This window comes from Porites lutea, chromosome 2 (assembly GCF_958299795.1).
Source record: "Porites lutea chromosome 2, jaPorLute2.1, whole genome shotgun sequence".
Classification (NCBI taxonomy): Eukaryota; Metazoa; Cnidaria; class Anthozoa; order Scleractinia; family Poritidae; genus Porites; species Porites lutea.
This window is the reverse complement of record NC_133202.1, coordinates 46,101,018-46,116,024: the sequence shown is the minus strand read 5'-3', so window position 1 is coordinate 46,116,024 and position 15,007 is coordinate 46,101,018. Positions and strand designations below refer to the sequence as shown.

General features: G+C 40.1%; 1 protein-coding gene across 1 annotated transcript; it reads left to right on the top strand.

The window, feature by feature from the left end:
• Positions 1-1,714: 1,714 nt before the first annotated feature.
• On the top strand, positions 1,715-11,757 carry LOC140928808 (uncharacterized). Its single transcript, XM_073378587.1, has 12 exons — positions 1,715-1,958; positions 3,024-3,359; positions 3,910-4,632; positions 5,167-5,203; positions 5,723-5,807; positions 5,909-6,004; positions 6,291-6,340; positions 7,003-7,140; positions 8,323-8,437; positions 9,559-9,625; positions 10,204-10,283; positions 11,530-11,757. Exons 1-12 carry the CDS (start codon positions 1,787-1,789, stop codon positions 11,539-11,541), a joined length of 1,911 nt encoding a protein of 636 aa, XP_073234688.1. The 5' UTR covers positions 1,715-1,786; the 3' UTR covers positions 11,542-11,757.
• The last annotated feature ends 3,250 nt before the right edge of the window (positions 11,758-15,007 follow it).

The following is a 15,007-nucleotide window of genomic DNA, read 5'->3' as shown; positions in this document are numbered from 1 at the left end:
CTTATGCTTTTTTTGACACCATTTGAAGGCAGAGTTATTGAAGACATCTTCATGCTATTTTAAAACGCTCGAGTGTAAATGTCATTAATTTTTTCGCGCGATAACCTGACACTTCTTTAAACGGCTTAGCGCCTTATGACCAAAAGGTTTTTAGACTGAGGTACAAAATTTTTGTAAAACAACCAGCAGTCAACCACAAAACGAGTGGAAAACAAGCCGTTGTGCAGATACTCAAAACAAATGTGAATGACACACGTGCAAAGCCCTTGCAGTCGTCTGTCAATCAAATGTCAAAGCACGATTCCCGCAAAAATTTAAAAGAAGCAAAGTTTTAGAATTTCTTTTTTATGCTAATTCTTTACTATCATGACGGAGTGACGGGGATGATCGAAGGGTTTTTTCGGGCTTAAATTTGCGATTGCGGTATTTTTTTGGGTAGGAAAATTTGGCAAGTATTTTTTTTTTGCGTGGCCTTGAAGATTTTTCCGTGTTAGCGCCCGCGTATGATAACTTCAGATAGTATGATGAAGAAACAAACACAAGCATTTATTTTCGTGTTATATCATTAAACGCCCTCTGGAAATTCTTAAGGCTTTGAAATATGGCATGGGGTTTTTTGGGGGTTAATTTTTGGTACAGGAATTTGTATATAAAATGAACAACACTTGTTGGTGTCAGATGAAGGTTCTTGGCATTCAAAATTCTTCTTAAAATGTGGAAGGTGCATCCAGTTTTAGTTGTTTAATCTTACCAGGGCACGTGAATTGTACTTATCCCACTAATTATGGTTGATATCCAACAAACAAGCTACCAAACCGTGAACAATAACAACACAATTGTTTGCCGGATTTCAAGTCATTGCGCGTTCTACCGTGGTAGTAGAAAAAAAAAAATGCTTGGCCCTCAAAATCACAAATGTGTTTCCTAAAACTATAAAAATAATGGAAGAAACTGACCGTTTTATAACCAGGAGACAATTAGAGCAAACACCTGCAATGAAATCACAGTGTGGAGGTGTGATGACTCGTACAGCAGGAATGTCTTAAGGAATTCACAAATTTTAAATTTACAAGACCTTTTGGTCATTTTTTCGGAGCAAGGTAAAAATGGTGACATTTATATTTCTCTTTCTGGTCAACGTAACATTAATCCTCAACTCATAAGTCACACTTCTACCAATGTGGCAAGTTGCAATTTCTATGGGTAACTTTCTCACGCTTAAGGTCAATAAAAGGTTAGGGATTTCACTAGTTTAACTAAATAACCTAAAGGATAGGGTAATCTGTCATTTGGGTCTGTAAAAGGACCTTAAAGGGCTAACAGGCGCATTTTAGGGACCTTACGAAACCACGATGACGACGGTAATGGGAACGTCAAAAAAGCAACAGCCCTAATGAGCAAAACAACTGAAACAACAACTCTGCACGTGCATGACGCGTTCTCGCGAGACACGCTTCGCTTGCCCAAATAGGAGAGCTTGCTCGCAGGCTAGTTTGTTTCCTTCCTTTCTTCCCCACCCCCTTCCCGCTCTTTTGCTTGCGCCATTTTTCGCGCGGTCTTTGACTCTCGTTCCTCGTTCTTTGCTCCTATTAAAACCGCACGGAAACGCTTGCTACGCGGGCTATTGGAAAGCAGGAATCCAGAGTTCCCCAAGCCCCTGGCCCAGCCCCTCCTCTTCGAAGGCCAGGCATCCATGTAACTTGGTAACCACGCATGTTCCTTTCGCAATGGCGGGCAATGTGCTTTGAATTTCTTTTTGAAAATCTGTAGAAAAATCAAAATCAAAATGTTTGGCCAACAGAACCAGCAACAAACTCCGGGAGGATTATTTGGGGCTAGGCCTCAGCTTGGACAGAGTACTGGAGGCTTTTCGTTTGGTGCGCCAACTGTTGCAGGAGCTGCTAGTTCGGCTCCTGCGACTGGTGGATTCACTTTTTCGGCAGCGACACAGCAACCAGGTGATTTCAGATTATTTTAATTTGACCTATGCTTTTTCGCAATTTAAGTCACCTGTAGTGTAAATATTTGCACGTTACAAGCTAATCCGGCAACGGAAGATCAGAACACGTTCTATCGGGACCCAAAAACTGTAGGTAAAATTGATTAGCTGGGGGGTCACCGAGGAATTAACTGGAACTAGTGGACTATTAAAGCTCAAATAAGGCAAAATAAAATCATTAGTTGCTAAGGTAGAATTTCGTTACACAAAATGAGAACAAATTATTGTTTTAGTGTGGTTTATTTGAGGTAAATCTGTATTCAGGTTTTCTAATTAAGACAGGAAGTGAATGATCTAGATCAGATCGGACTTAGCTCTCTTCCCATTTTCGCCATATCTGTCAAAGCTGGCCAAAAGGAGCAATTTTTGGACTTGTAACTTTCTGGAAACTTGACAAATTTTGTGTCGTTGGCAAACTGCAATTCACTTCATGAACTACACTTTGGGTGTTAATCACTATCAGGGGTTTAAGATAAAGTTGCCTGAAAGTTATCCTGCCGGAAGTATTTCACCCGAAATTTTTAGTTGAGTCGCCTGAAATACTGAGTTTTGTCACCCACAATTTTATTATGCTCAGCAAAATCCTAACATGGTTATTGTGCTTGTGTTGTTTCATCAAATCTTAAAGAGTGAGATACATTACTCATTTACTGCATTTGTTTCATTTCATGAAGGTTTAAAGGACGAGAAATTTATCCTGCTTGTTTTGTCTCATCATCACTTACAGAACGAGATAAATTATTCATTTACTGCATTTGTTTCACTCCATCAAGGCTGAAAGAATGAGATATTTTTTTGATCTTGCTTGTTTTGTCTCTTCATCACTTAAATATGGAGATATATTTCACATTTATTCCACCTGTTTCTTCTCAGTATTATACATTGTACAGGGTGACCACCACATACAGGGCCTTTACATTGTATTACACCAGGTTTGAATGTAAGCGCTCTCTCCTGCTTCAATAAATTTGCATAGCTGTTAACCACCTGAATGAAAAAGCATTTTAACACTGTCTTTTACCAGCCTCTACAGGGTTTTCTTTTGGCGGAGGTGGTACGTCAGCTGCAGCAACACCAGGAGCAAAACCGGGGTTCAATTTTGGAACACCACAAAGAAGCACAGGAGGGGTGTCCTTTGGTACAGCACCGGCAGCCACAGGGGGGTTATCGTTTGGTTCAACGCCTTCTACTCAGACGGGTGGATTTAACTTTGGTGGCAACAGTACTGGTGGCCTTCAGTTTGGTAAGCCTGTGGCAACGGTAGCATCTACACCACAAACGGGAGGACTCACATTGGGTTCTGGAACCACAACAGGCTTTTCTTTCAATGCTGCTGCTACTCCTTCAACAAAGCCAGCTGGTACTACTATTAATGATTGAGTGTATTTTTTAAATATAGTTGAATCTACATTTTACAATACAGGGCAGGGTTAAGGTCAACTTGACCCCTGTTTTTTGGTAACTGAAAATATTATTGATAGAAGTGGTTAGAGGTTGTGAGGATTTTGCTCTGTCATTATATTTAGCTGTGAGGATCGCCATTGTTGTTTGGTGCGTGGCCTTCTGTCTGAATAGGCTTGAGGTCAATTCCCAGGTGTCATCGGCCTTGTTTCAACTTCTTTAAGTAGCTTTACATACCATGTACATATGAAAGGGAACACTGTTGGATGGAGGGGGTAAAATTAGAGAACCATCAGTCTCAGACATAAAGATAAGGACCCTTACCCTTTTGATTCTCTATTTAGATATAAAGGATATACCTAGATGGCATTTAAATGTTATATTTCTTACGACACATACATGTATGTAACAAGGTGAACATCCTTTTCTTTAGATAACAAGAATCCTAAATTCAGGTATTGCGTGTCTTTTGTCACCTATTAATCTCTGTGCTATTTTCATGATCCCAGCTACAGGATTTTCATTTGGGAGCTCTGCTCCTGCTCCCACATTGGGTGGTACCACCGCTGCTGCTGGTACTGGTACTTCTTCCTTCGCTGGTGGCCTTACACTCGGCAAACCAACAGCAGCAACTGGGTTTAATTTTGGTGCTGCAACTTCTCAGCCCACTGGAGGTTTAAGTTTGGGATTAGGGACTCCAAAAACTCAAGCAGGTGGCTTAACACTGGGAACTACACCATCACAAGGACTTACACTGGGTGGAAACAAACTAGCAGCTCCTACCGTGACAACTGCAACACCTGCATTTGCTTTTGGTTCAGGAACTGCCACTGCTGCAACTACATCAGCCGCTACTGGGTTTACACAACGTGGCACTACTTCTGGTCTTACCCTGGGAGCTGCGCCCACGACGACACCTTCTGGTGGGCTCACTCTGGGTGGTGGGACCAGGTTAGGTGGAGCTGCAGCTGCTACTAGTTCTGCTGCTCCTGGACTTTCTCTTGGCTTTTCAGCACCAATAACCAGCACTTCTTCTTCAGGGTTAGGGTTATTGTCGGGATTAGCCAAAACCACAAGTGCTCCCACTGCAAGTACTACAGCTACAACTCTGATACTTGGTGCAAGTGCCACAGCAGTAAGTTCATCAGCACCTGGGCTGTCTATAACTGGTACAGGAGGGCTCAAATTTGGTACAACACCAATAACAACATTATCAACTGCAACAACAACAGGTCAGAATTTTTACTACAAATACACCTGGGCTGGTTTCCAGGAAAAATGGATGCGTTTAACCCATAATTAAAGCAAATTTAATCAGCAAAGTTTTCTTGTCTAGGAACATGTAACTGGAAATGAGAAAGTATTATTGAGCCTTAACTTAAGATGTAGCTATGACGACACAAAATGATAATTTAATCAATCTCCAGGAAGTTTAATGAAATCGAGGATAAACAAGGCTGTGCTCTTAGGAAAATTGAAGGGAGCCCAGTGCTCTGAACCTGCACAATCCAGGGTGCCTAGCATATGATTTGTATGAAAAATCTGAGATTTTCTAGTCGCCCGAGAGCAAAAGTTTGGTGCCAGGGGCCACTGGGCTCTACTAGAGCACAGCCCTGATAAAATTTTAATCCTGGATTAGCGTTAACTGGTCTTTCAGGAACTGGGCTCAGTACATCTCTCACAAAGAAACTTGTACACCACTTGAATTTTTTGTGAATGTATGACTTGAATGTATTCATTGTTTCTTTTTATTGTTATTATTTTAGTGGCTGCAAGACCTGGGACAATAGCAAGCACAGCAAGGTAACAACTGCTAACCAGTTAAGTCTTCATTCAACACACATTCCTTGTTGCTGTTGTCCATGCAGTTCTTAATAGTACCTGTGAAAAATCAAAACAATTCTTTGTATTATAATTTTTATTACGTCTAAAATACATGTACTCATCAAATCAAATTCAATAGCACAAGCATGCGTTGTATTCACATTGAATGCCGTGATGTTGACAAAAAACTAATACCTTGAGTTCTTGTGAGCTAAACACTAATCTTAAATCAAATAAGTGATCTTTATTCAATAGTACATATTTTAGCATTTACCATGTGTTTTATATTGTAATCTAGAGAGGAGAACTTTTGAATTTGCTACTGCATGTGCTAGCTATAATGCATTGCGGTTTGATAAAACCGACAGTCGGCCAGCCGACAGTTTTTTGACAGCTGTTCTTTACGTTTTCCAGATATTGTGTACTTAGGAAGATAGGACTTGAACTCAAGACAACTCAACTGTTTTTATATTTATGAATTTTTCAATTTTTAAACAGTGCACCCAGTTCAACAGCAGCTGCTGGAGCTTCAAGCAGTGTGCCCCAGTTAACTTACAGACAACTTGAAGAGCTTATCAATAAGGTATGCATATTTATTTGACAAAAAATTAATAAGCCATTGTCTTCTTTATCTGAACTGACTATAATTTTGTGCCATCACTGAAAACAACTTTTCTGTGTTAGTGGGCTGTGGAGCTCGCAGACTATGAAAAAACATTCCTTAATCAGGCAGATCAAGTCAATACATGGGACAGACTTCTCATGGAGAACGGAGAGAAGGTGAGCGTAAGAGATGTCAATAATATTACTGTATCAACCAACATATGACCTGACTCCAGAGTTTAAAACATTTTCAAAGTACACTGTAGCACTGTGAATTATATAATAACGCAAGGTGCTCTGTATCAATTTCTTAAGTGTAGAGAAAAGTACAAATATGCAAGTAGTACATGTAAGTTGATGTAATGAGGAAGGGTTGTAACAATATAAATCTGTGGCCCTGAGAGCAACTTCTAGAAAAAGATCTAAACAATGGATGAAGTTATTTTTGTATGTAACCTTTTAGATCACTGAATTGAATGGCAGTGTGGAGACTGTGAAAGCAGAACAAAAAAGGTGAAAATATGTCAATAAAAAGTCTTATTTTAACTTGAATTATAAAAAAATAAATTGTCTTTCAATTAATTTTCTCCCTTAAACCTGGTTTCCATCTAATGGTCTGTATCATTTTGATCATTTTGACGTTAAATGGGGAAGTAGATGTGTATTTGTAAACCAGCCCATATATTCTTCAGTTGTATTCAGGCAATTGCAATAATATTGTCCTGATCATACCACACTGTAGGAGAGATGATACAAACTGTATGGACACATTTTAAGATGACTTTGGCCATCAAGACAATCCTGATGAGCAATGAAAACCAATTATTTGTGCAAAATCGTGTTATTTAATACAGGAAAGTTTTTTTACACAACGTAAGGTAATTGGAAATTGTTTTGCAAACTAATAGTGGTTGTCACTTTTGTCAAAAGTTTTTTTTTGTATGCAACAGTGGCAGCAACCAAATAAGGTCAGAAGTACAGACACATGATCATGGTTTTGATTATACACAGAAGTGTGGTACCTGCACCCCCCCCCCCCCCATCCAACCCCCAATAAAGAAGAAGGCTTCTTTACGATGATGACCCCCCAGTGATGAACTTGCTTGACATCTGTGCTTTTTTAATAAGATTATCCACCGTAAAATCTTTTGCCTTTTGTTAATTCTTGACTTTAGACTTGACCAGGAGTTAGACTTCATAATGGCACAGCAACAAGAATTAGAGGAAATGTTGAAGCCTCTTGAAGAGGCTGTTAATTCAAGTAATCTGGGCAGCAGACAGCTCCAGCAGGCTGATAAGGAGAGAGATTTGACGTAAGTAGATTTTTAGATAGGTGGAATAGTTCCCCAGGAGCACACAATTAGTTTTAATAGGCTATGTTAATGTCACATGACATATACAGCTGTTACTACGTATTTTTTTACAGTATAAAGTCACTGGCAAAACAGTGTACTCCGAAATGTTGACAGATTTTGTTTCCATCTTGTAACTACTAACAGAAAACAGATCACTAAATGACAAGTTTCTCCCAAAACTGACGAGATCTGCTGCAGCTATATCTAGCAATGACGGTTATTCAGATTTTCTTTTATCCAAAACCTTCATCAACCCTTCCACATCTATTCCCACAGGTTGTTCCTGACAATTCTACAGTTTTTTTGTTGCTTATCCCCTTTTTTGTTTGACTTATAAGAGACAATTAACTCTTTTAAAACCACTGTGTAGTTAGCTTAGTTAGCCAATTGTGGGTTGTTGAGCCCCGCAGAGGCCAGGTCAACCACCAACAAGGTTCTTTAAAAAACTGCTAAAATCGTGCTGACTGTGTTTAAAATCCTTTCTCAGTTGACATTATTGCTTTGTTGGTGGTGCGTTGGCCCTATCTTCTTCAGCCTTCTTTAACTAGTTAATTCAAAGAGGACGGAAAAGAAACCACACTACTGTTTGAAAAGAGTAGAGGAGGTGACTGCCTCTACCTCAGTTATCATTTCATTAAGTAATAGACCGCACTTTTTATGGGTTTACTGACGTGGACCCACGCAGGATGTTGGGAGAACACGAGAAAAGCTTGTAAATCACTCGCCTTCGGCTCGTGATTTACAAGCTTTTCGAGTGTTCTCCCAACATTCCAAGTGGGTTATCACGCTGGTAAACCCATAGAAAGTGTGGTGTATTGCTTTTATAAAATAACTTTAAGTTTTCTATGAGTTTACCGGCACAATAAACCATAGGTTTTTAACCAATCAGAATGCGCGTACTATCTTAGTTATTTCATAAAACATCATAAATATCATGGGTTGGGTGGAATACGGTAAGCTCATAAATGGACCGATGATGACAGCCAGTGGTGCCTTTGTATGTTTTAAAATATCCGAGCTTAGTCTAGATAAATAATTTGAAGAGGATATGTTCTGTTGTATTCTCATTTAACATGCATTATATCACCAACAATGTTTGAAGAATTGATCTTGGACATCTGGGAATTCTTTAATTTTTAGCTTTAAGTTGGCAAAAGACATTGACGGACAGTTGAAACAGATGGTTCAAGACTTGAAGTCGATCATTGATCATCTCAACACTGCTAATACACAACAGCAGGACAATGAAGACCCGGTAAGAACTTTAATCACTCTTGATATGTTACAATGGTACCAAAGCAAAGAACAGTGCTCCGAATTTGGAATCTGGTTTTTTCTTTTCCAAGTCATTTCCATACAATTCGTTTCGATACGACCTGAAGCACTGAGATTACACGAAAACTTCGATCACTTCAAGTATAGTTTGCACATTTGGGGTGAATATTCTTCGTTCTTTAAGCCAAGTGCGTGAAACTTTTTACACCTCGACTGAATAAACTTGTATCGAAACTACTTGTATTGAAACGACTTTGTAAGGAAACGACCGGTTACCCCAAATTTAAGGCCAGTAGGAGATGGGAAAATAGCACCCCCCGCCCCCAAAAGAGAAGATAAAATAAACAAACAGTCTCCACCAAGATTTGATTGAGGGGAGGGGGCATTGAGATGTGCACGTGCCAGGCGTTATCGCAACATGTGGTGATGAGCAGTGAAAATGTTTTATTAAAGAAACCATACAGCTTTCTCATCATCAGTGTAACCTCTTTTTTTAGAAACCAACCTTTTATATAAATCGCGCGCGAGAATAAGAAATCGTTGCATTGCGTTTACAATACCTTGCCAACTTAACAACTCCGGACAGAGTTTCGTTCCAGAGTGAAGTTCGTACTGCATTCACATGATGAAATCGAACAGGTCAGCCGAAGGCGTTCTGGCTTGCGGGGTTTTCGCGCCAGATTAAATATGCATGCGCCACTCGACCCAGAGTACAAAATTGCGATTTTCAATCCGGAACAAAGTTCACTTTCATTTTACATGCTACCAGAATGAAATTCGTACCAGAGCGAGAATCTCGTTCAGAATGAAAACCGGAATGAACTCATTCTGGAATGATTTGTACGGGAACAAAATTTTGTCTCGGTAACATCTGAACAGATGCGAAGAAATATAAAGAATGAACTTGTTCGGGAATGAAATGAAAGTCACTCTGATGTCATGTAAACAGCTGCTCAATACTAGAGAAAATCTGTTCTTCGAAAATTAGCGATGGCGCTGAATAGCAGAGTTCATGATTACTTATAAATACTGCAAATACAGTACTGATTTGAAAAGAAACTGATTAAAGCTAACAGTTTAAGCTTCCCGTTTTCGTTGCAGATTGCACAGATTGCTAAAATATTAAATGCTCACATGAACTCTTTACAGTGGATTGAGCAAAATTCTGGTAAGTTGGTTCTTTTAGAAATGATGTGATTTTTTGTTTTTTTTCTTTCAACATTGAAAACTTTCTAACCTGAGATCAGGCTCAATTTTCGTTTCGCATTGTAAATAACATTCCGGCGGGCAAGGTGAAACGAAAAGATTTTATCGGTAGCCGTGGAGGGGGGGGGGGGGGGGGCGCGCTGGGGGATGTATGAGAACCGCTAAAATTGGGCCTGATGTCAGGTTAACAACTTCCCATCTTTTTTAAAGTAACTTTTAATATGTCTGTGTCGTATTTCAATTTTTGAGTCCACTATTTTTCCCACTGAAGAAGATTTGGGGTCTGTTTACAGACGTTATTTCATTTTTTTTCGACGAATTTGGCGAGCGCGAGAAACAAATTTTAAATCTTTTTTCTCCATCCTCCAACCCCACCCCCTTGGGCGGGCGGTTAATAGACCCTCCGCGGTTTCCATTTCCGTACACGCGCTTCTAAAGAGAAAAAAAGATCTGCGAACAGACAAAAAGATTTGTTCCTTGTGGTTTTGAAAAGTTTTTGGCGTGCAGCGGCGAGCACAAATATATTTTTCTTTTTATTAGGATTTCTTCAGAGAAAAGTTGATGAGATCGCCAGACTCAGTGAGACACGAAGAAAAGAACAGGAACGAAACTTTCGATTGGTGAGTTTAGAAAGAGGAAGTAGCCATCGTGGCACGGTGGTGGGAGCACTCTCCTGCCACCTGGTTCGAGTCCTCGTGGGGACGCTATATGTGGGCTGAGTTTGTTTTGGGTTCTCTCTCCTATTCAGCCTGATAAGCAGGGGTTCGAAAGGAAAGGGGAAGGGAATTCGCGCGCGAGGGTGAAGGGAGGAGAGGTTCCCTCCCCTCGCACGCACTTCGCGCTTCTCGCGCGTCCGAAGACCCCTTTACCTTCCCTTCGGAAAGCCTGCCACGTAGGCTATTTTCGGCTCAAAGAAGTTTTTCTTTTGGTACTCACGTTTTTGCTCTTCTCGAAACCAACACTGTCAAATTCTTATTGAAGTGTCTCAAGTCAGTTGGGGCAGGAGGTTATGGGCTCCTGGTTGGTGACACTTTAAGAAGGCCTCAGGGTCATAAGTTTTTTTAACTGTCAGGTGTCATCCATCCTCTCTAAATAACGTTAATTTGGTTTGGTTCCGGTAGTTTCAGAGTCAGTTTTTGCAATGTTTAAACCGCTTTTTTTAGGGGAAAGTCGTAGCTTGAGAAAACAGCCGTCATTTCGCTGCAGGGAAACCCACCTGTGGCGTCGCAGAAAATCGTCTTTCTTCTTAGGCTAGAAAAGTCGTGGATATGCTTTTTTTTCGAGACATAGAAAATCAGGCAGTTATAAACTTCGGGCCACAAAAGAGCCGAGATTATTATTAATATATCCTCCCGTGCAGATGTTCTAAGAGCTTTTCAAGCGTTTGTGGTGGGGGAACGCTTGACGAAGCCCCGAGAACGTCTTTTATTAATTGATTAATGAATTAATTTATAATTATTCAATGGTACGAAATTGCAAGTTTAAAAATTAAAAAGTTTAATAAATAAAATAAATAAAGATGAATAAGAAAATTTAATAAATAAGATAAATAAGATAATAAAAACGAGGAAAAAGCCACAGGGATAATCTGTAAAAGAGTGGATGAGAGACTAAGAATAATATGAATAAAAACGTTTCGATCCAAGGAAACCGTTCTATATGCAATCGAGTTTGATGCTCTAATTCCCGTGGGAAATTAACAGGAGGATAGAAAGTAAAGAGTGTACTGAAAGGTGAAGTCAGTTAGAGTGGTTTCGATATCGAGGGAAGTCGGATGTGCGTTTTTTTTTTTCACTTAAATGATGACACCCCTGCGAGTTTCTTTTGTTCTTAAACTTATCTTTTATCTTTTTCGTTTCCTTACAGGCGTTTGACTGAGGATTATTCATGCAGGATCATTCATGCAGCACAACTACTAGTGTTTTGTACAGAAAAGCCGGCTTCTAGCCGTGTTATAGTAGCCAGTTGTCCATAACGTAGTTTGCTTTCCAGTCAAAAATATGTATTCTGTTTAAAATAATAAAAACCTAACAACTTAGTAAACTGCACAATAAACTGAAGGTAATTCAGAGCTTTTGTTCCGCATACGCCAAACTCCGTCGACCGTCTTTCAACCAACAATGAGGGAGCTATCAGCTGTAAGAAATTTGAATGAATAGTAGAATTTCAGGTTGAAAAAATACCAAGCATGGGAGACCATGATTCCTTATCTAATTTACCTCATAAAACTGCGGATAAAACCAAATTTTTGTTTGCCGGTAATCCCGAGGGGGAGGGTCATGGAACAGGCCCATTTTGTCAGTTAATTGGGGTAGCCAATCCTAACACAGGATTTGCTTCCTCTTGTCGAATGTCCGCGTAAGCAACGACGAGGGCGTCGTCAACGAGAACGGCAAAAAAGCAATAGGCTTAGATTGCCAAAACGACAGCTCTGCAACTGCATCACGCTATTTTGTACATTTCTTTGCCGTGACGGCATGTCTACGACATGAAAATTGCCTAATTTCACGTTTCGTGGAGGACGTGAACACAACGACTTACTTTTTCTTTTCCTGAACTTCGATACAGTCTTTAAGGATAAAACTCCACAAAAATTGTCAACATTTGACGAATTGAATTCGCTCCAGTTTTGTGACGTTTTCGTAGCCGTCGCCGTCGCCGTCGTTGTTGCCTGAGCTCTCTAACTACAGTACAGTACGACTTGCAGACGGCCAAATGCTACGTCCCTGACGACCCATTGCAGTTTTCATGTATACTCTAATCAAACCTAACAAAGCTAATTTTAAACACATTTCATTAGCATTAACAGTATAAGGGATCTGGAAGTCCAGGGTTCAAGCCTCGCCCGTCGCATCATTCCCTTAGACAAGGAACTTTACTCCACTTTGTCTCTCTTCACACAGGTATATAAATGGGTACCGACGATATACTGCTTCGGGGTAACCTTACGATGGACTAGCATTCCGTCCAAGGGGGAGTAACAATACTCGTAGGTACTTCACGCTAAGCTCCGGCCGTTTAAGCCTTTGGCTCGTTTGCGCCTTTACCTTACCTTATGACTAGTAATAACCAAAGGTTACTGAGTGCGGGCGACAACGATCAGAGCGATCGAAATTCTCTCTCCTCCGCAGAGGCTCACGCTGGATATCCCTATGGAAACGCTTTAGTGAAACTGCCCACCTAACCCTCCCTTAAGCCAACATTTTGCCTTAATAAGGACTAAGTGTTACTGTTGGTTTAGGGGAGGGGTAGGTGGGCAGTCTCCCAGAAACGTAAAATGATCCAAAGTAGAAAGAGCGCTCTCTTTTTCTTTCTCCTCAGCCTCCCCCAACCCAAAGAGACCGCTGCGGAGGAGAGAGCTCGAAAGTCAAAATGTTTTTTCTCCGTCGCTGTGGTTTTCGCAACTTTCACGTGGCAGATGATCAAAACAAGGATGATTGGTTTACGAGTGATAGAAAGTCCAAACGCGCGTGATCAAATTGCGTTCTGTGCATTCCATTCATTCTTCGTGGAAGTCAAAACGAATGCTGAATGCTGCTGAATGCTGGCTACATAAATGCGACGCATGCGTAATAACAACCTAGAGATTAGGATTGCGGGCTCCTCTTGTCGCCCGCAACAAAAGTTACTCTCTCGGGGCCCGAGAGGAGTTTCCCGTCTCGAATATTTGGAAGCCTAAGCAACAAACGGACGGCGACGGCTACGAAGGTGAAGTCGCGCTGCTTTAAACTTTATCGCGCTTATTCCATCTCGTTCAATTCATTAAATGTTGGCAATTTTTTCTGGACTGCATCGAAGTTCAGGAAAAGAAAGAGAAAGTCGTTGTCTTGTGTTTGTCCTCCACGTAAAATTAGGCATTTTACGTCGTAGTCGTGCAGTGACGGCAAAGATTTAAAGAAATGTACAAAAAAGCACGATGCACGTGTAAAGTTGTTGTTTTGCCAAGCTAAGCCAGTTACTTTTTTGCCGTTCTCGTTGACGTTGCAGTCGTCGTTGCTTAAGCTCGCTATTACTATCAGCTGATGGCGCGGGTATTTATAAATGTCAACAACACCCGAACTGAAAAAAAGTATTACATTATGCAAGCTCCTCATGTAGACTACGCCAAACTATCGTGGACCGGAAACACTGTAGAAATATTTTCCACGAGCGAAATTTATTTCTGCTTTCCGCTGCGGAAGAAATTTGTGGCAGCCCGCTAACCGAACTTGAAACTTTTTCAAAGCTCTTTTTTTTAAAATAACATTTATTTCGCTACAAGTCTTTTTATGACAATACTTACATTTACATGGAAGGAAAATAAAAACAACGTACAAGAGAGAAAGGCAAAATACGATGTTACAGCATTTACAACTAATTAAGCCTAAAAAAGTTTTACAAATTTGACTACTAATTGCAAAATAGAACAAGATACAACAAAAAAATAAAGGGTGCGTTCGATTGGGAAATCCGGATTTAGATTTTGAAAATCTAAATGCGGATTTCCCAATCGAACGCACCCTTTGAGTCTGTCCTACTAACTAAAAGGTGCTTTGGATTTGCATTTGTTTCTAAACCACTTTTAACCGCCTTTTGGAACTTTTGGATTTATTTAATATCAGCAAGTTTATTTGTCCGAGGGGCAAAGTTTAAGGGGGCTCCATTTGTTTTTGAAGGAAGATATATCGTTATTATTAGAGGCAACCTCTTTTTCAATTTCCATGGAGGGTAACTTACATGTGTAAATATATCGTTTGGCGATAAGGAATCGGAAATATTGTCAATTAGTCCAAGACAGATAAGAGGAGAGAAGGTAATGGGTTTGTTTAATGTAGTGTTTTGAGTTATCCATTGATTAATGTCTTTCCAAAATTTTTGAGTGTACTTGAAATACCAGAACAAATGGGCAAGGGTTTCAGTAAATTCCCCGCAGAAAGAACATGATTCTGCTTTTAGGCAGATCTTAAAGAGGAAGTCGTTTGTTGCTATTCGCCTGTGAAGGAACATGAATTGGAACACTTGTAACTTTGTTTCTGTTGTACACAGAAAAGGGAAGCGGTAAGTATTCTCCCAGTTCACGTTCGCATTTCCTATTATATTTTCCTTAGACAGGCATTTTCCCCGGCTTTTAAGAGGGGTGGTGGCCTTTTTTTCGATAATTGATTTAATAATGTTTGCCCAAAGGCCTTAGGTCTGGGTCCTCCGTTGGGTTGTTGAGAACACTTTTGCCTGAAAAGTTTAAGGGCTGATACTACCTTACAGTATTCTAGGAAGTTAGTCTTGATTTTACATTTAGAAATAAACGTAGTATCACCCCATGTAATATCCTCTATATATAGAATTTCCGTCCGTATCAAGAATGTCT